This window comes from Notolepis coatsorum (genome assembly GCF_963971535.1).
Source record: "Notolepis coatsorum genome assembly, chromosome: 6".
Lineage (NCBI taxonomy): Eukaryota > Metazoa > Chordata > Actinopteri > Aulopiformes > Paralepididae > Notolepis > Notolepis coatsorum.
This window is the reverse complement of record NC_140170.1, coordinates 74,589,830-74,603,829: the sequence shown is the minus strand read 5'-3', so window position 1 is coordinate 74,603,829 and position 14,000 is coordinate 74,589,830. Positions and strand designations below refer to the sequence as shown.

Sequence of the window (14,000 nt, the reverse complement as noted above, 5' to 3'; positions counted from 1 at the left end):
TGAGTGCCTCTTATAAAAACCACAAAAAAGAGACTCCAACCTTTATTAGCGCAAGCCATCCATTTGAGGTTATCAGCGAATGCAGACTCCCGCCCAATCAGGTAAGGGAAGATGCGCACCTGTGCAGGAGAGGGGAGACACAGGAGATGTTGGCAAGTTATCTGAGATGGACTAGATAAACCAGATAAGAAATGAAGATGCAAACACAAACGCTGATGTGCCAAGCTGGTGTTCCATCTTCCTGGCCTGATTCTATCTGCAGCAGGAGGTGCTACTGTACCGTAATGAGAAACACCCTGTCATTCATGTCTCTACCTCCTCCTTCTCCTCCTCCCTTTACCCCCCTCCCCTTTCTCCAATTCTCCCTTGCTGTAATTGCTTCTGCTTCTTGATTTCTTTGTTAGGTAATGGTTTGTATTAACCGGATGTTCACATTGCATTTGTTAATCAATCTATTAATGTATTGTGCTTGTGATGTAATAGTGTCATAACACAGTCATAACCCAGTTATGCACTAGACCCAATTTAAACTTTGTTGCTGTGTCATAGCCCTCATATAGCCCAGAATATGTCTGGCTAAATATAGACCACTTTTAGCCCAAGCAGTTTAAATCATTATTATATGTTTATAAAATCACACAAATAACTGTAAATGTGTAAGATGCACAACCCAAGTCCATATATTGTGCTAAAATTTGAATGGCAATTTCTTGATGTCATGGCTAAATGTAGCCCACTTCTGGCCCAAACATTATTACATATTTATTATCACCCAAACAATAATAGATGCCTTCAAATCTAGACTAAAAACTCACTTCTACCTATTAGCTTTTCCCGATGTTCACTGACTCATGCCCTGTTTTCCTGTGTGCCCTCCCGTAAAAAGGAGTTGTGATTGTTGTCTATATATGTATCTACCCTCTGTACAGCACTTTGGTTGACATGTGTCATGTTAAATGTGCCATATAAATAAATCTGATTGATTGATTGATAAATGTCCAGAGATGTACAATATAAAAATATGAAATAGAATGTATTTATTGGTCTAAAAATGGGCTATAGTTAGCAGGACATATTCTTGGCTAGATGAGAGCTAGAACACGCCATAGATCCGTCAACATTGCCATGAACACACTGCACATGTATATCTTTTATTTATATATATTTACATTATATATTTTTTATTTTTTATTTACAAACTGTAACAGTCTACAATATGTAGCACAGAAGTTGTTGAGTTGTTGTATACAATTATTTAAATAAGAGTTTTAATGGCAGTTTGATGATGTACGAAATTCAAAACACAACACAGTCAGTCACGGACACCACGGGGGTCACTGCAGGGATCAGCGTCAGCGAGCACAGCACTTTCTCCGTCTGTTCCTGTTGGGCTAAATATGAATGGTTTTCCATTTTGTTGATGTTTTGAGGAGGTTTCAAAATCTTAGTCCATGCCTGAGCCTTTTGTTAGCAGAGGCAGTGTGCTAGTGCCTTGGATTTGTGTACGTTAGCAGTTGAAAGAAGTTTTATATTCTAAAAAACCTTTTGTGTAACATTAATGGTTTTGTGGATAACTGGAAGATTTGGAGATAATCTATGGTTTCCCAACTGGCATGAACATACCGGTTGATTTTTTTGCGTGTGCTTTTTTTCCACTGGTACAGAGGTAATTAAAGGAGAAAATGAAACTGTGTTTTGAAGCTTTGAATGGTTTGTTTATAATAAGTTAAGCTTTTCAGACATGACCTTTAGATAATCAAATGGTCTCATGTAAATAAGAGCACAGCAATGTGAATTAAGGAGGTCTTCTGCTCCTACATATCTCTTATGCTCTTACTTCACTACTACACCTGTACAACTTCCTCTGCCCAGCTCCTAAAACAAGCCAGAGTCAAGCCCCTCATAAAAAAAAAAACCCTGAACCCCACCGTCATAGCCAACTATCGTCCTGTCTCTCTTCTCTCCTTTCTTTCTAAAACACTTGAACGTGCTGTATCCAACCAACTTACTGCTTATCTCTTACAGAATGACCTCCTAGACCCCAATCAGTCTGGCTTCCGGACTGGCCACTCCACAGAAACGGCCCTCATTGCGGTCACAGAGGCACTTCACTTAGCAAAAGCGAAAGGCCTCTCCTCTGTCCTGATTCTCCTAGATCTATCTGCAGCCTTCGACACAGTCAACCATCAGATCCTCCTCGCGGCCCTCGCAGGAATGGGAGTGGCTGGATCTGCGCTGACATGGCTGACATCATACCTCAACGACCGCTCCTACCAAGTGTCAATGAGAGGGACTCTGTCGGCCACCCGCCCCCTCCGGACGGGTGTCCCCCAGGGCTCAGTCCTAGGACCCCTTCTCTTCTCCCTCTACACTAAATCACTGGGTAACATTATCACGTCTCATGGCTTCTCATATCATTGTTATGCCGATGATACTCAACTCTTCCTCTCCTTCCCTCCCTCAGATATCCACGTCTCTGAGCGGATCTCGGCCTGTCTGTCCGACATCTCCGCCTGGATGACGACCAACCACCTCAAACTGAACCTAAGCAAAACAGAATTGCTCCACCTGCCGGCCAAATCCTCCCCCCTGACCGACCTCTCCATCACAGTCGAGAATGCAGCTGTGACCGCGTCCCCGACCGCCAAGAACCTTGGTGTTGTCCTCGACGACCAGTTGAACTTCTCTGCTCACATCGCAGCGACAACCAGAACCTGCCGATTCCTCCTGAGCAACGTCAGAAGGATACGCCCCTTCTTGACAAAAGAAGCCACCCAACTCCTCGTCCAATCAACAGTCATCTCCCGCCTCGACTACTGCAACGCACTGCTAGCTGGCCTCCCGGCCACTGCCACCAAGCCTCTTCAACGCATTCAAAACGCAGCGGCCCGCCTGATCTCAAACCTACCGAAGTCGGCCCATGTCACCCCACTTCTTAGGGACCTGCACTGGCTCCCCATTGCTGCACGTATCCGCTTCAAGGCCCTCGACCTAGCATACCGTGAGGCAAAGGGAACCGCTCCCGCCTACCTCCGGTCAATGGTCTCTAACTACACACCCTTAAGACCCCTACGCTCTGCATCTTCTGGCCGCCTCAGACCTACTCCTATCCAAGCTCCCGGAGGGTCATCAAAGAGAAGCCGCCTATTCTCAGTCCTTGCCCCACAATGGTGGAATGCACTACCCATCCCAGTTAGGACAGCCGAATCCCGTCCAATCTTTCGCCGTCGACTAAAGACTCACTTCTTCAACCATTATCTGAAATGATTAAAAAAATTAAATAAAAAATCGAACCCTGACTAACCTTACTGTCATGCACATTTACATTTACATTTACATTTAGTTTGATTGATTGATTGAAAACTTTATTAACAGATTGCAGAATGGGTACAATACAGTACAGCTCAATACACACAATTGTTAAGGGGATGCAGACCAGAGAAAGACTTTCGTCTTGTTTCCACCAGGGTCCCCCATTTTCAATTCATCAGGACATATATGACATACATGACATACAGATAGTCAGTACTGCTACATCTATACATTTATGACATACCAGATTTGCAAATACAGTACCGTTTGTGATACAGAAGGAGTCAAGAAAAGGGAGTATATACATTTGACGTAGAAACTGTACATTGGAGGAGGTTGGGTGGGGGGGGTTGGGTACACTGGGATATTGACAACCATACTGGGTAATTTACATTGGAGGTGGTTGGGGGGGGGGGGGGGGGGCACACTGTATAAGCAAGCAAAACTGTCATTTAGCTGACGCTTTTATCCAAAGCGACTTACAAGTTCTGTGCGACAAGACAGCAAGAAGGGTATAACTCTATCAGCTGAGTAACAATGTTCATCAAAGTGTTGCGTGTTACAGTGTAGGTTAGTTTATTAGGACAAGTGCATGACATTAAGGTTAGTCGGGGTTAGATTTTTTTTTGTCCTAATAAACGAACCTACACTGTAACACGCAACACTTGATGAACATTGTTACTCAGCTGATAGAGTTGTACCCTTCTTGCTGTCTTGTCGTACAGAACTTGTAAGTCGCTTTGGATAAAAGCGTCAGCTAAATGACTAAATGTAAATGTAAATGTAAAGGAGGCCAATGCCTCTTGTTCATCTCCAGGCAGCACTGTGCTTTACATTAGAAACAGCCAGACCTGTGTGTTGAGTTATGATGGATAAAAAAAATATATTTCTTCCCATCTACAAGTCAGACTTAGCTATTGGTCAATACGACACAGGTGCATTGATTATCCATGGCACGCGGCATTGCTTTTGCTTTTCGAAACACAAGGAATGGATCCATGTTATTTCACAAGACATTAATTGATGAATAACAAATGGGTTATGAGTTTCAGATATATATATAATATATATTAGTCCCGCGACTTCATGGTATGGGTGACACCGTTCGGTACGTACAGCCATACGAAGAATACGTCTTTTGTTGAATTATTCTGCTCCTAGTGCAATGTGCAGCTGTCGCCACAAGATGGTGCTTAATTATCATAATAAATGTCTGCGAGCGGAACCCTGGTCAGGAGGTGAAGGGTCAGAGATCAGAGGCAAACCGTGTAAGTTATCTTTGTGTCTGTTATTATCATATATGCAACAAGATGCAAAAATCAAAAGCTGATTCTAAACGAGCTGTGCATCATTTTGAAATAATTTTGAAATAATTTTGAAATATTTTGAAATAATTTTGAAATAATTTTGAAATCATTATGTCATCCGTGACAACAAGTGGACTTAAGCCGAAATAACAAGTGGAATAATCACCAACTTTCTTGCCAAGGATTGGATGGAATACGCGTCATGGTCAGGTAGCACCAGGGGAGAAGACTATTACATTAGGCAAGACACAAAGTTTGGTTTTGACTAGCTATGGCTAGCTATTTGTGGATCTCGAGAGCTAATTCTAGATATCGTTAGCACCCTGACCGGCGACCGTCAGTTGTGTGATAGTAAAGGGTTAACCTTCTGTCGCACGGCAGTGAAAGGGTTAACCCGCTGTCGTGTGGCAGTGAAAGGGTTAACCCTCTGTGTATTGTCGCAGTGAAAGGGTTAACCGTTTTGGTAGTGCGGCAGTGAAAGGGTTAAGCAGCCTCTAGATACTGAAGCAAACGGGGCCAAAACCATTGTGTATGTTCACACTGTTGTGTTTACTGCTTGATACACTACAGGGCTAGACTGTACCAACTCTCGCAGGGGGGACTATATGACACTAGGTTGGACTAAGAATAACTTGCTCTACTGTCTGTTCAAAATTAATGAAAAGAAACCTAGCCTTATGCATTTGGGATTTTTGTTGCTTTTTTCCTGTTGTACCGAACTCGTACCAAACCGTGACCCCAAAACCGAGGTACGTACCAAACCGCGGCTTCTGTGTATCATTACACCCCTAATATATATATATATATATATATGTATATAAATTGTGAGATGGACACATTTCCAGCCTACAGTATGTGTTTTTATTCTTTTTAACAAAACCCTAATTGAACCCGAATGCTTTGTCTCAACATCATGACAATTATATCCCACTCTGTCCTTTTCCAGAGAACTCGGCAGGACTCTTTTTTGCCAAACCTGCACGGCTCATTGACTCCAGATGCTGATGCTTAGAAACTGCTGAATGGCTGCCCCACAGTGGCCCTCGGGGGGTGTGTGTGTGTGTGTGTGTGTGTGTGTGTGTGTGTGTGTGTGTGTGTGTGTGTGTGTGTGTGTGTGTGTGTGTGTGTGTGTGTGTGTGTGTGTGTGTGTGTGTGTGTGTGTGTGTGTGTGTGTGTGAGGGGTGGGGGGGGGGGGGGGAAGGGGGACACGCTGCCAAACACTGCCCCATTGTGTGCCAGCGCACATATGTTTGACAAGGGACCAAACAGAAAGCCTCGGAGCTGTTGTTCTTTTTTATTTCTTTTTATGACACTGTGAACGGCACAGCAGTCCAATTCATTTCAATTGCATTTGTGTAAAAGAGGTTTTACAGTAGAGCAGTCGTTTGTCACAGAACAAAAGGCACTAAAAATCCATCCGAAAACAGGCCAGAAAATGGAGGCTGCGGAGTAGGACCGAGGAGGCGGAGGGAAAGGAACAACCGCGGTGGTCCTGCAGCTCTGCCTGCCAGGCTGTGACCGGTGCTTAGAGGTCACATGGTCCGCCGGGTGCCACTGATTCTATTTTTATTTCTCACTTCCCTGTAAACGCAATAAAGGTTTTGAATTACACTGTATTACACAGAAGGGTATATGCTTTACTGTTATTGTTTGACTGCTGCACCACAAGCAGAAACAGTGGATGTAGAGTGCACGCTCGCACTTATTGCGGATCATACGGGATTTATGGCGGATGTTGCCGGTGTGGAGGGTTGGGGTGTGTTGCTTGGGGAGTGAGGCTCCCCGCTGCCCTTGAGACCAGTTTATTTCCCACGTTTCCCCTGAGACGCTGGCAGGTCAGTGCGCTGAGATACACCATACCCGACGTCACATTACATTACTATTAGTTATTATTATTACATCGCTGTTGGTTATTATCATGACCTCAGGTCATGTAGTAGGAAACCAATTTGTCCAAATGCCATGGATGGAATTTACACCTGAGAGAGAGAGAGAGAGAGAGAGAGAGAGAGAGAGAGAGAGAGAGAGAGAGAGAGAGAGAGAGAGAGAGAGAGAGAGAGAGAGAGAGAGAGCCTCACCTTCCTGTCCGGCCAGTTGAACTTCTCAAAGACATTGTCGTACATCTTTGTGGCTCCGTCAGTCACCAGCATGATGGCCTGGCTGCACCCACTGCCGTGTCCCGTCTGGTTGAACTGGAGGCAGAGGAGGAACGCTGTCACTCACACAACAAAACACACTCCTGGTTGTCTTTTAGGCACTAGTCTCTCAATCATCCCTGGGCTCAGCCTCTGACACCACAGCTGTCAGCTGGGCGGTTGTCTGACACAGCAATGGTAACTAAAGGAAGGAAGGACTTTAGATTTGAGCAAATGGTGAATTGAGTACTGTATCTCAGACAAACTCCATTTCGTCAAGTTTTCAGGGAGACAATGTTTTCAAACCTTATTACCTAAAGAGTGTTGTGTTCATTTACAGTAGAGGTTGAGTCATTTCTGGTGATATATATATATCACATTCACATTTCAAGTGACTGAATGTACAACTGCAAACACATGGGCTGTCCCAGAATATATCAAAACATTAGTTAAATGGGTCATGTTTCCTTCTGTGTCTACCCCTTCATGTCAGCTGGTGCTATACTATCCTCTCCAACCACTCTAATGTTATATTATATAACTATAATATAAGTTTCTGTCCAGAATGGCAGCTGGCGGGGGGAGGTTTGGGGAGGGGGGGGGGGTAAAATCACCACCAGATAATGTCTTTGTGAATAAACTTGGGGAGAGGGTGTGCAGTATAGTACACAGTACACACACACACACTGATCTGATGCCAGAAGATGCATGGCGGTAATTAAGTGGCTTATTGACCTGTGACAGAAGAGAGAATGTGGAGAAATACAGCCCCATGCAGCCCCATTATCACATTACAGCTGCTGGACTGCTGCTCCCCGAGCACACTGGCAGCCCAGCGAGGGGGCTGGCGGAGAGGCTGCATGCTCACACACACACACGCAAACACACACACACACACACACACACACAGGCGCGCGCACGCACGCACACACGCACGCACGCACACACGCAAACACACACACACACACACACACACGCCTATGCATACACACACACACATGCCGATGCATACACACACATGCGTATGCACACACATACACACACACACACACATGCGCATGCACACACACATACACACATGCGTATGCACACACACACAGGCGTGCGCACACACACATGCATATGCACCCACACACATGCCTATGCATACACACACACACATGCGTATGCACACACATACACACACACACACATGCGCATGCACACACACATACACACATGCGTATGCACACACACACAGGCGTACGCACACACACACACACACACACACACACACACACACACACACACACACACACACACACACACACATATGCGTACGCACTCACACACACACACATGCACACATGTGCACAGAACATGTGCAGAATTACAATGCCTCGTCACTACAGTACTAGGGTTGACCTGAATGCTTCAAAGCTTCAATCACTACCATGGTAATCAATGCCAAATGATTTGTTGTTGTTTTACCATTCAAAAAATGTGTCTATATCAGCCAAATAAATAGCTTACAATAATATGAATATGAGTAATAACAATTGGAGTATTGATAAAAATAATGTATTTCTCATTTAAAAGGACTTTTACTCATGTGAACTTTCAGAAAACCTCTACACTCTAGCTCTTATTTAGAGACAACACATTGAAACTTTGCATGTGGGAAGAATGAAACTTCCATTATTTGATTATCATAATATTATTATTATTATTATTATTATTATTATTATTATTATTATTATTATTATTATTATTATTATTATTATTATTATTATTATTATTATTATTATTATTATTATTATTATTATTATTATTATATTATAATATAATAGTATTATTGTTATTACTGATAATTACTGCTGAAGCTTTGAAGCCCAGACAGTACAGATCAACTCATCTATCTTCCCTCTACATGTGGAGAAGTATTACTACATTGGTTGACCTTTGGTTGAAAAGATTTGACCAACCTCTATCGGCAGTAACTACGGGTTAAATACTACAGTCAAACGGCAGCTTGAGTGGCATGGAGACTGTGCTGTTGCACGTTTAATCAAATGTGAAGTCCACCGAGAAATGGCATTAAGAATGTGTTTCACTAGTGTAATTCTGACGTGTTTCCCAGCTATTCAGGCGGGACTTGATCGTGTTAGATTTGAACATGAAACGAAGCTGACAGGAAAATCGAGTGACGTTGATGGATGGATGTCATACTGTATGAGTGCAGGATAGGGTCAGACAAAAATGCTGGTATATATATATATACTTTCCCAGAAAATACAGAAGAATGAAATTTGGATATAAAAAATAGAATGTAAGTTGTTCTTGGGTTATGTTTTGGCATGCATTGGAATATGGTAAATTACATGGATATGAGGCAGCAATATTAATTCACTTCACTGACACCTCAAAGGAGCATTCCAACAAAAAATAAATAAAGATATAAATAAATAAAGAGTGTGAGAGAGAGACAGATGAAGAGAGAGGGAGAGGAAGAAAGAGAGAGTGGGAGAGGGAGAGGAAGAGGAAGAGAGAGGGAGTGAGAGTAAGAGAGAGAGAGAGAGAGAGAGAGAGAGAGAGAGAGAGAGAGAGGGAGAGAGAGGGAGAGAGGGAGAGAGAGAGTTAAATAACTCGATTGTCATTATGATGAGGTATCAAATACAGTACAACTCATTGCAATTATGTTTTAAAATGTGCATCATTTCACTGAGCTGGATAGTTTGGGAATATGAGATTCTGGTAATAAAAAAGAAAAGTCCTAAATTAAGGAGAGATCACTGTTTGCCTTCACTTTTCTTAACTTTTCTGGATTATATCACTTTGTGTTTATAAAGGGAATTCTATCCCCACTCATTCGTTATTCTTCAGACTTGGGGCAGTGCTGAACTGGTGCAGTGCTGAACTGGTGCAGTGCTAAACTGGTGCAGTGCTAAACTGGTGCAGTGCTAAACTGGTGCAATGCTGAACTGGTGCAGTGCTGAACTGGTGCAGTGCTAAACTGGTGCAGTGCTAAACTGGTGCAGTGCTGAACTGGTGCAGTGCTGAACTGGTGCAGTGCGCTTCAAGTCAAGTGAACGTCCTGCTTTTCTCCTGTTTGATTCGGCCCTCGATAAGGACCTCGATAAGGACCGCCTCAATCTGGATCCCATTGAGTGTCTGTCGTGTGAACAGCGGCATTTCAGGGAGAAGCTATTGGCCGCCTGATTACCATATTCATTGCAGGGGCTTTAATTAATCTGACAAATGCAGACGTAAAAGCTGCGCTCCCCGATCCGCGCGTCGGCAGCCTCCGCTGGCCTGTGAACAGGGAGATAAAAAGAAATGCAGAGTGGCTCCTGGGTCTTATCTGCTTCTGTGTTCCAATCAGACGCATTATTAATCAGTGGCAATAATTAGAGCCATTAATCACACTTCAGAATAGAGGTGTCCGCACGCGGAGGGCGGAACGGGAAAATAGCAGCGGAGTGGAGCGTTTCCGCAGGGAAGACACGCCCCCCCGCTCCCAAATCTGGAGAGGGGAGAGCGCTCCCACTTATTAGTGATTAGGGTTGTAGCTGCGGACTATTGGACTTGAACAAATGATGCCTGTGCAAACTTGTGCAGGAGTGTTTACTGGAGTGTGGTGCTGGCTCCTCCTTAATGCAAATCTGTGGTGTATTCTGGTCACGTGCACAAACACATCACATGTCTTATCTGTTGAATGAATTAGTGAGTGAGTGAGTGAGTGAGTGAGTGAGTGAGTGAGTGAGTGAGTGAGTGAGTGAGTGAGTGAGTGAGTGAGTGAGTGAGTGAGTGAGTGAGTGAGTGAGTGAGTGAGTGAGTGAGTGAGTGAGTGAGTGAGTGACACTTGTGGTTTAAATAAATCGTAAAAAAAGATAAATTGATTCAATACAAATGTATACAAATAAAAACATAAATTGATAGAATGACAGAAATGTTGATTTGTGTAAACCTGTATATAATAATCACAGAAAGTCAATAATGATACATTATTATGTATCAGATAATAATAAAAATTATTATTCACCTCAATAGCCACAGCTTTAGTACACACAGCAGCGTAAAGGAACACTCCGCCCATTTTAAGAAGCCTGTTTGATTTGTCACAAACTGGGGAGTAGTTTTTAAGTGCTTTTGTGTGTGTGTGTGTGTGGGGGGGGGGGGGGCGTGAGATGAGTGGAATGTTTTAAAGCCCCAATCTAGACCTTCTTTCAGTCTATGGATCAAGAAGAGTTTGACTTGTAGATAGAATACAGAATACAGGCAGTTTCTACTCCAGTGTTTAGAAAAATTTCATAGCTTTTACAGCTAGAAGGTCCAGTACAGTTAAAGGTTATAAACTGTTATAAACTGTCTCTGTATCAAGAACTCAGCCATTCAATTTGAGAGTAAAACTAAATCCTCAAGTATCATATTTAGGTTTTCATTGTGGTGGGGGCTATCCTTTTGTTACGTTTGTACTGAGGATTGGGGTTTTAATTTAAAGAGGTACCCTTTATTTGAACTTACATCACTCAGGATGGTGAAGGCTTCAGTTAGAGCGTTGCCCAGCAGTCCGATCCCTTTGGCAAACAGCTTGTCCAGATGTTCCCTAAAATGCTAGCAAACACCAGGGTAAACAAAGAGTTTAGTCAGTAATGCCAGTGTACTGTAATTACATTTGTTTTCTTATTGTCAACATAGCCTATGAAAAGACCAAAGCCTACAATGCATTTCTTCTACTCTCAATACTCTTCCTACTCTTTACTTCCCTTAGGGGCTCTCAACCAGGAGACCATATAAAATGTTCCAATTGTCTGCTAAAATCATTAATTCAGCTCATAAACACATATCTCCAGTTCTAAACAGCGTTATGTAGGGGAATAGCGTGAACCTCTGCATGCATTAGCCTCCCCAGACCGACAGAGGAGACAGGTGGTAGTCTACACTTTCCCCAGACCAACAGAGAAGAGATGTGGTTATCTACACCCTCCCCAGAATGACAGAGGAAGCATATGGTAGTCTACACCCTCCCCAGACCGACAGAGGAGGCATGTAGTAGTCTACACCCTCCCCAGACCGACAGAGGAGGCATGTGGTATTCTACACCCTCCCCAGACCGACAGTGCAGAGATGTGGTCGTTTACACTCTCCCCAGACCGACAGAGGAGGCATGTAGTAGTCTACACCCTCCCCAGACCGACAGAGGAGGCATGTAGTAGTCTACACCCTCCCAAGAGCAACAGAGGAAGCATGTAGTAGTTTACACTCTCCCCAGACCAACAGAGGAAGCATGTAGTAGTTTACACTCCCCAGACCAACAGAGGAAGCATATGGTAGTCTACACCCTCCGCAGACCGACAGAGGAGAGATGTGGTAGTCTACACCCTCCCCAGACCGACAGAGGGGAGATGTGGTAGTCTACACTCTCCCCAGACTGGCTGAGGAAGCATGTGGTGGTCTACACCCTCCGCAGACTGACAGAGGAGACATGTGGTAGTCTACACCCTCCCCAGACTGACAGAGGAGAGATGTGGTAGTCTACACTCTCCCCAGACTGGCTGAGGAAGCATGTAGTAGTCTACACCCTCCCCAGACCGACAGAGGAGACATGTGGTGTAGTCTACACCCTCCCCAGACCGACAGAGGAGGCATGTGGTAGTCTACACCCTCCCCAGACCGACAGAGGAGGCATGTGGTAGTCTACACCCTCCCCAGACCGACAGAGGAGGCATGTAGTAGTCTACACCCTCCCCAGACCGACAGAGGAGAGATGTGGTAGTCTACACCCTCCCCAGACCGACAGAGGAGAGATGTAGTAGTCTACACCCTCCCCAGACCGACAGAGGAGAGATGTGGTAGTCTACACCCTCCCCAGACCGACAGAGGAGAGATGTGGTAGTCTACACCCTCCCCAGACCGACAGAGGAGAGATGTGGTAGTCTACACCCTCCCCAGACCGACAGAGGAGAGATGTGGTAGTCTACACCCTCCCCAGACCGACAGAGGAGAGATGTAGTAGTCTACACCCTCCCCAGACCGACAGAGGAGAGATGTGGTAGTCTACACCCTCCCCAGACCGACAGAGGAGAGATGTGGTAGTCTACACCCTCCCAAGAGCAACAGAGGATAGCGTAATGACCATTTACACATAACGACTAAATTGGGGAGAAAAGAAAAAGGTTCTATGAATCTATCAATGTGCAGTGGTAAACAGTACAACATAATCCCAGAGCATGTACATTGCCCATTCCACAGGAAAAAAATACAGTGCTCATGTTCATTGCAACGATTGATTATGCTGACCAAAGCAACAGTATGGCTATGTGACCTTTGTGACCTGGCACTGTGTTTTAACCATTTTCTTTGACAACAATGGAGTTCTATGACTTCTAGATTTGAGCTACATCTGGTGTTGGCAAGATGGACCTCCATTGGCTTCCTGTCTCCCACCATCTGACCCCCTCGTGTCTCGCTGACCTCCTCTCCCCCTACCAACCCTCTCATGTCTCACTGACCTCCTCTCCCCCTACCAACCCTCTCATGTCTCACTGACCTCCTCTCCCCCTACCAACCCTCTCATGTCTCACTGACCTCCTCTCCCCCTACCAACCCTCTCGTGTCTCACTGACCTCCTCTCCCCCTACCAACCCTCTCACGTCTCACTGACCTCCTCTCCCCCTACCAACCCCCTCACGTCTCACTGACCTCCTCTCCCCCTACCAACCCTCTCATGTCTCACTGACCTCCTCTCCCCCTACCAACCCTCTCATGTCTCACTGACCTCCTCTCCCCCTACCAACCCTCTCATGTCTCACTGACCTCCTCTCCCCCTACCAACCCTCTCACGTTTCACTGACCTCCTCTCCCCCTACCAACCCTCTCATGTCTCACTGACCTCCTCTCCCCCTACCAACCCTCTCATGTCTCACTGACCTCCTCTCCCCCTACCAACCCTCTCACGTCTCACTGACCTCCTCTCCCCCTACCAACCCTCTCATGTCTCACTGACCTCCTCTCCCCCTACCAACCCTCTCACGTCTCACTGACCTCCTCTCCCCCTACCAACCCTCTCACGTCTCACTGACCTCCTCTCCCCCTACCAACCCTCTCACGTCTCACTGACCTCCTCTCCCCCTACCAACCCCCTCATGTCTCACTGACCTCCTCTCCCCCTACCAACCCTCTCATGTCTCACTGACCTCCTCTCCCCCTACCAACCCTCTCATGTCTCACTGACCTCCTCTCCCCCTACCAACCCTCTCACGTCTCA

The 14,000-nt window shown here is 45.1% G+C and overlaps 1 protein-coding gene across 1 annotated transcript in view; it reads right to left on the bottom strand.

Annotated features, from left to right (window-relative positions):
* cacna2d3 (calcium channel, voltage dependent, alpha2/delta subunit 3) overlaps positions 1 to 14,000 on the bottom strand; it is a gene marked incomplete at both ends in the record, with an annotated part of 138,466 nt that overhangs the window by 83,116 nt on the left and 41,350 nt on the right. The window contains 3 exons of the mRNA XM_084315635.1: positions 41 to 119; positions 6,698 to 6,811; positions 11,258 to 11,347. Coding sequence (XP_084171761.1) covers positions 41 to 119; positions 6,698 to 6,811; positions 11,258 to 11,347 — 283 coding nt within the window. The remainder of the gene's footprint in view (positions 1 to 40; positions 120 to 6,697; positions 6,812 to 11,257; positions 11,348 to 14,000) is intronic.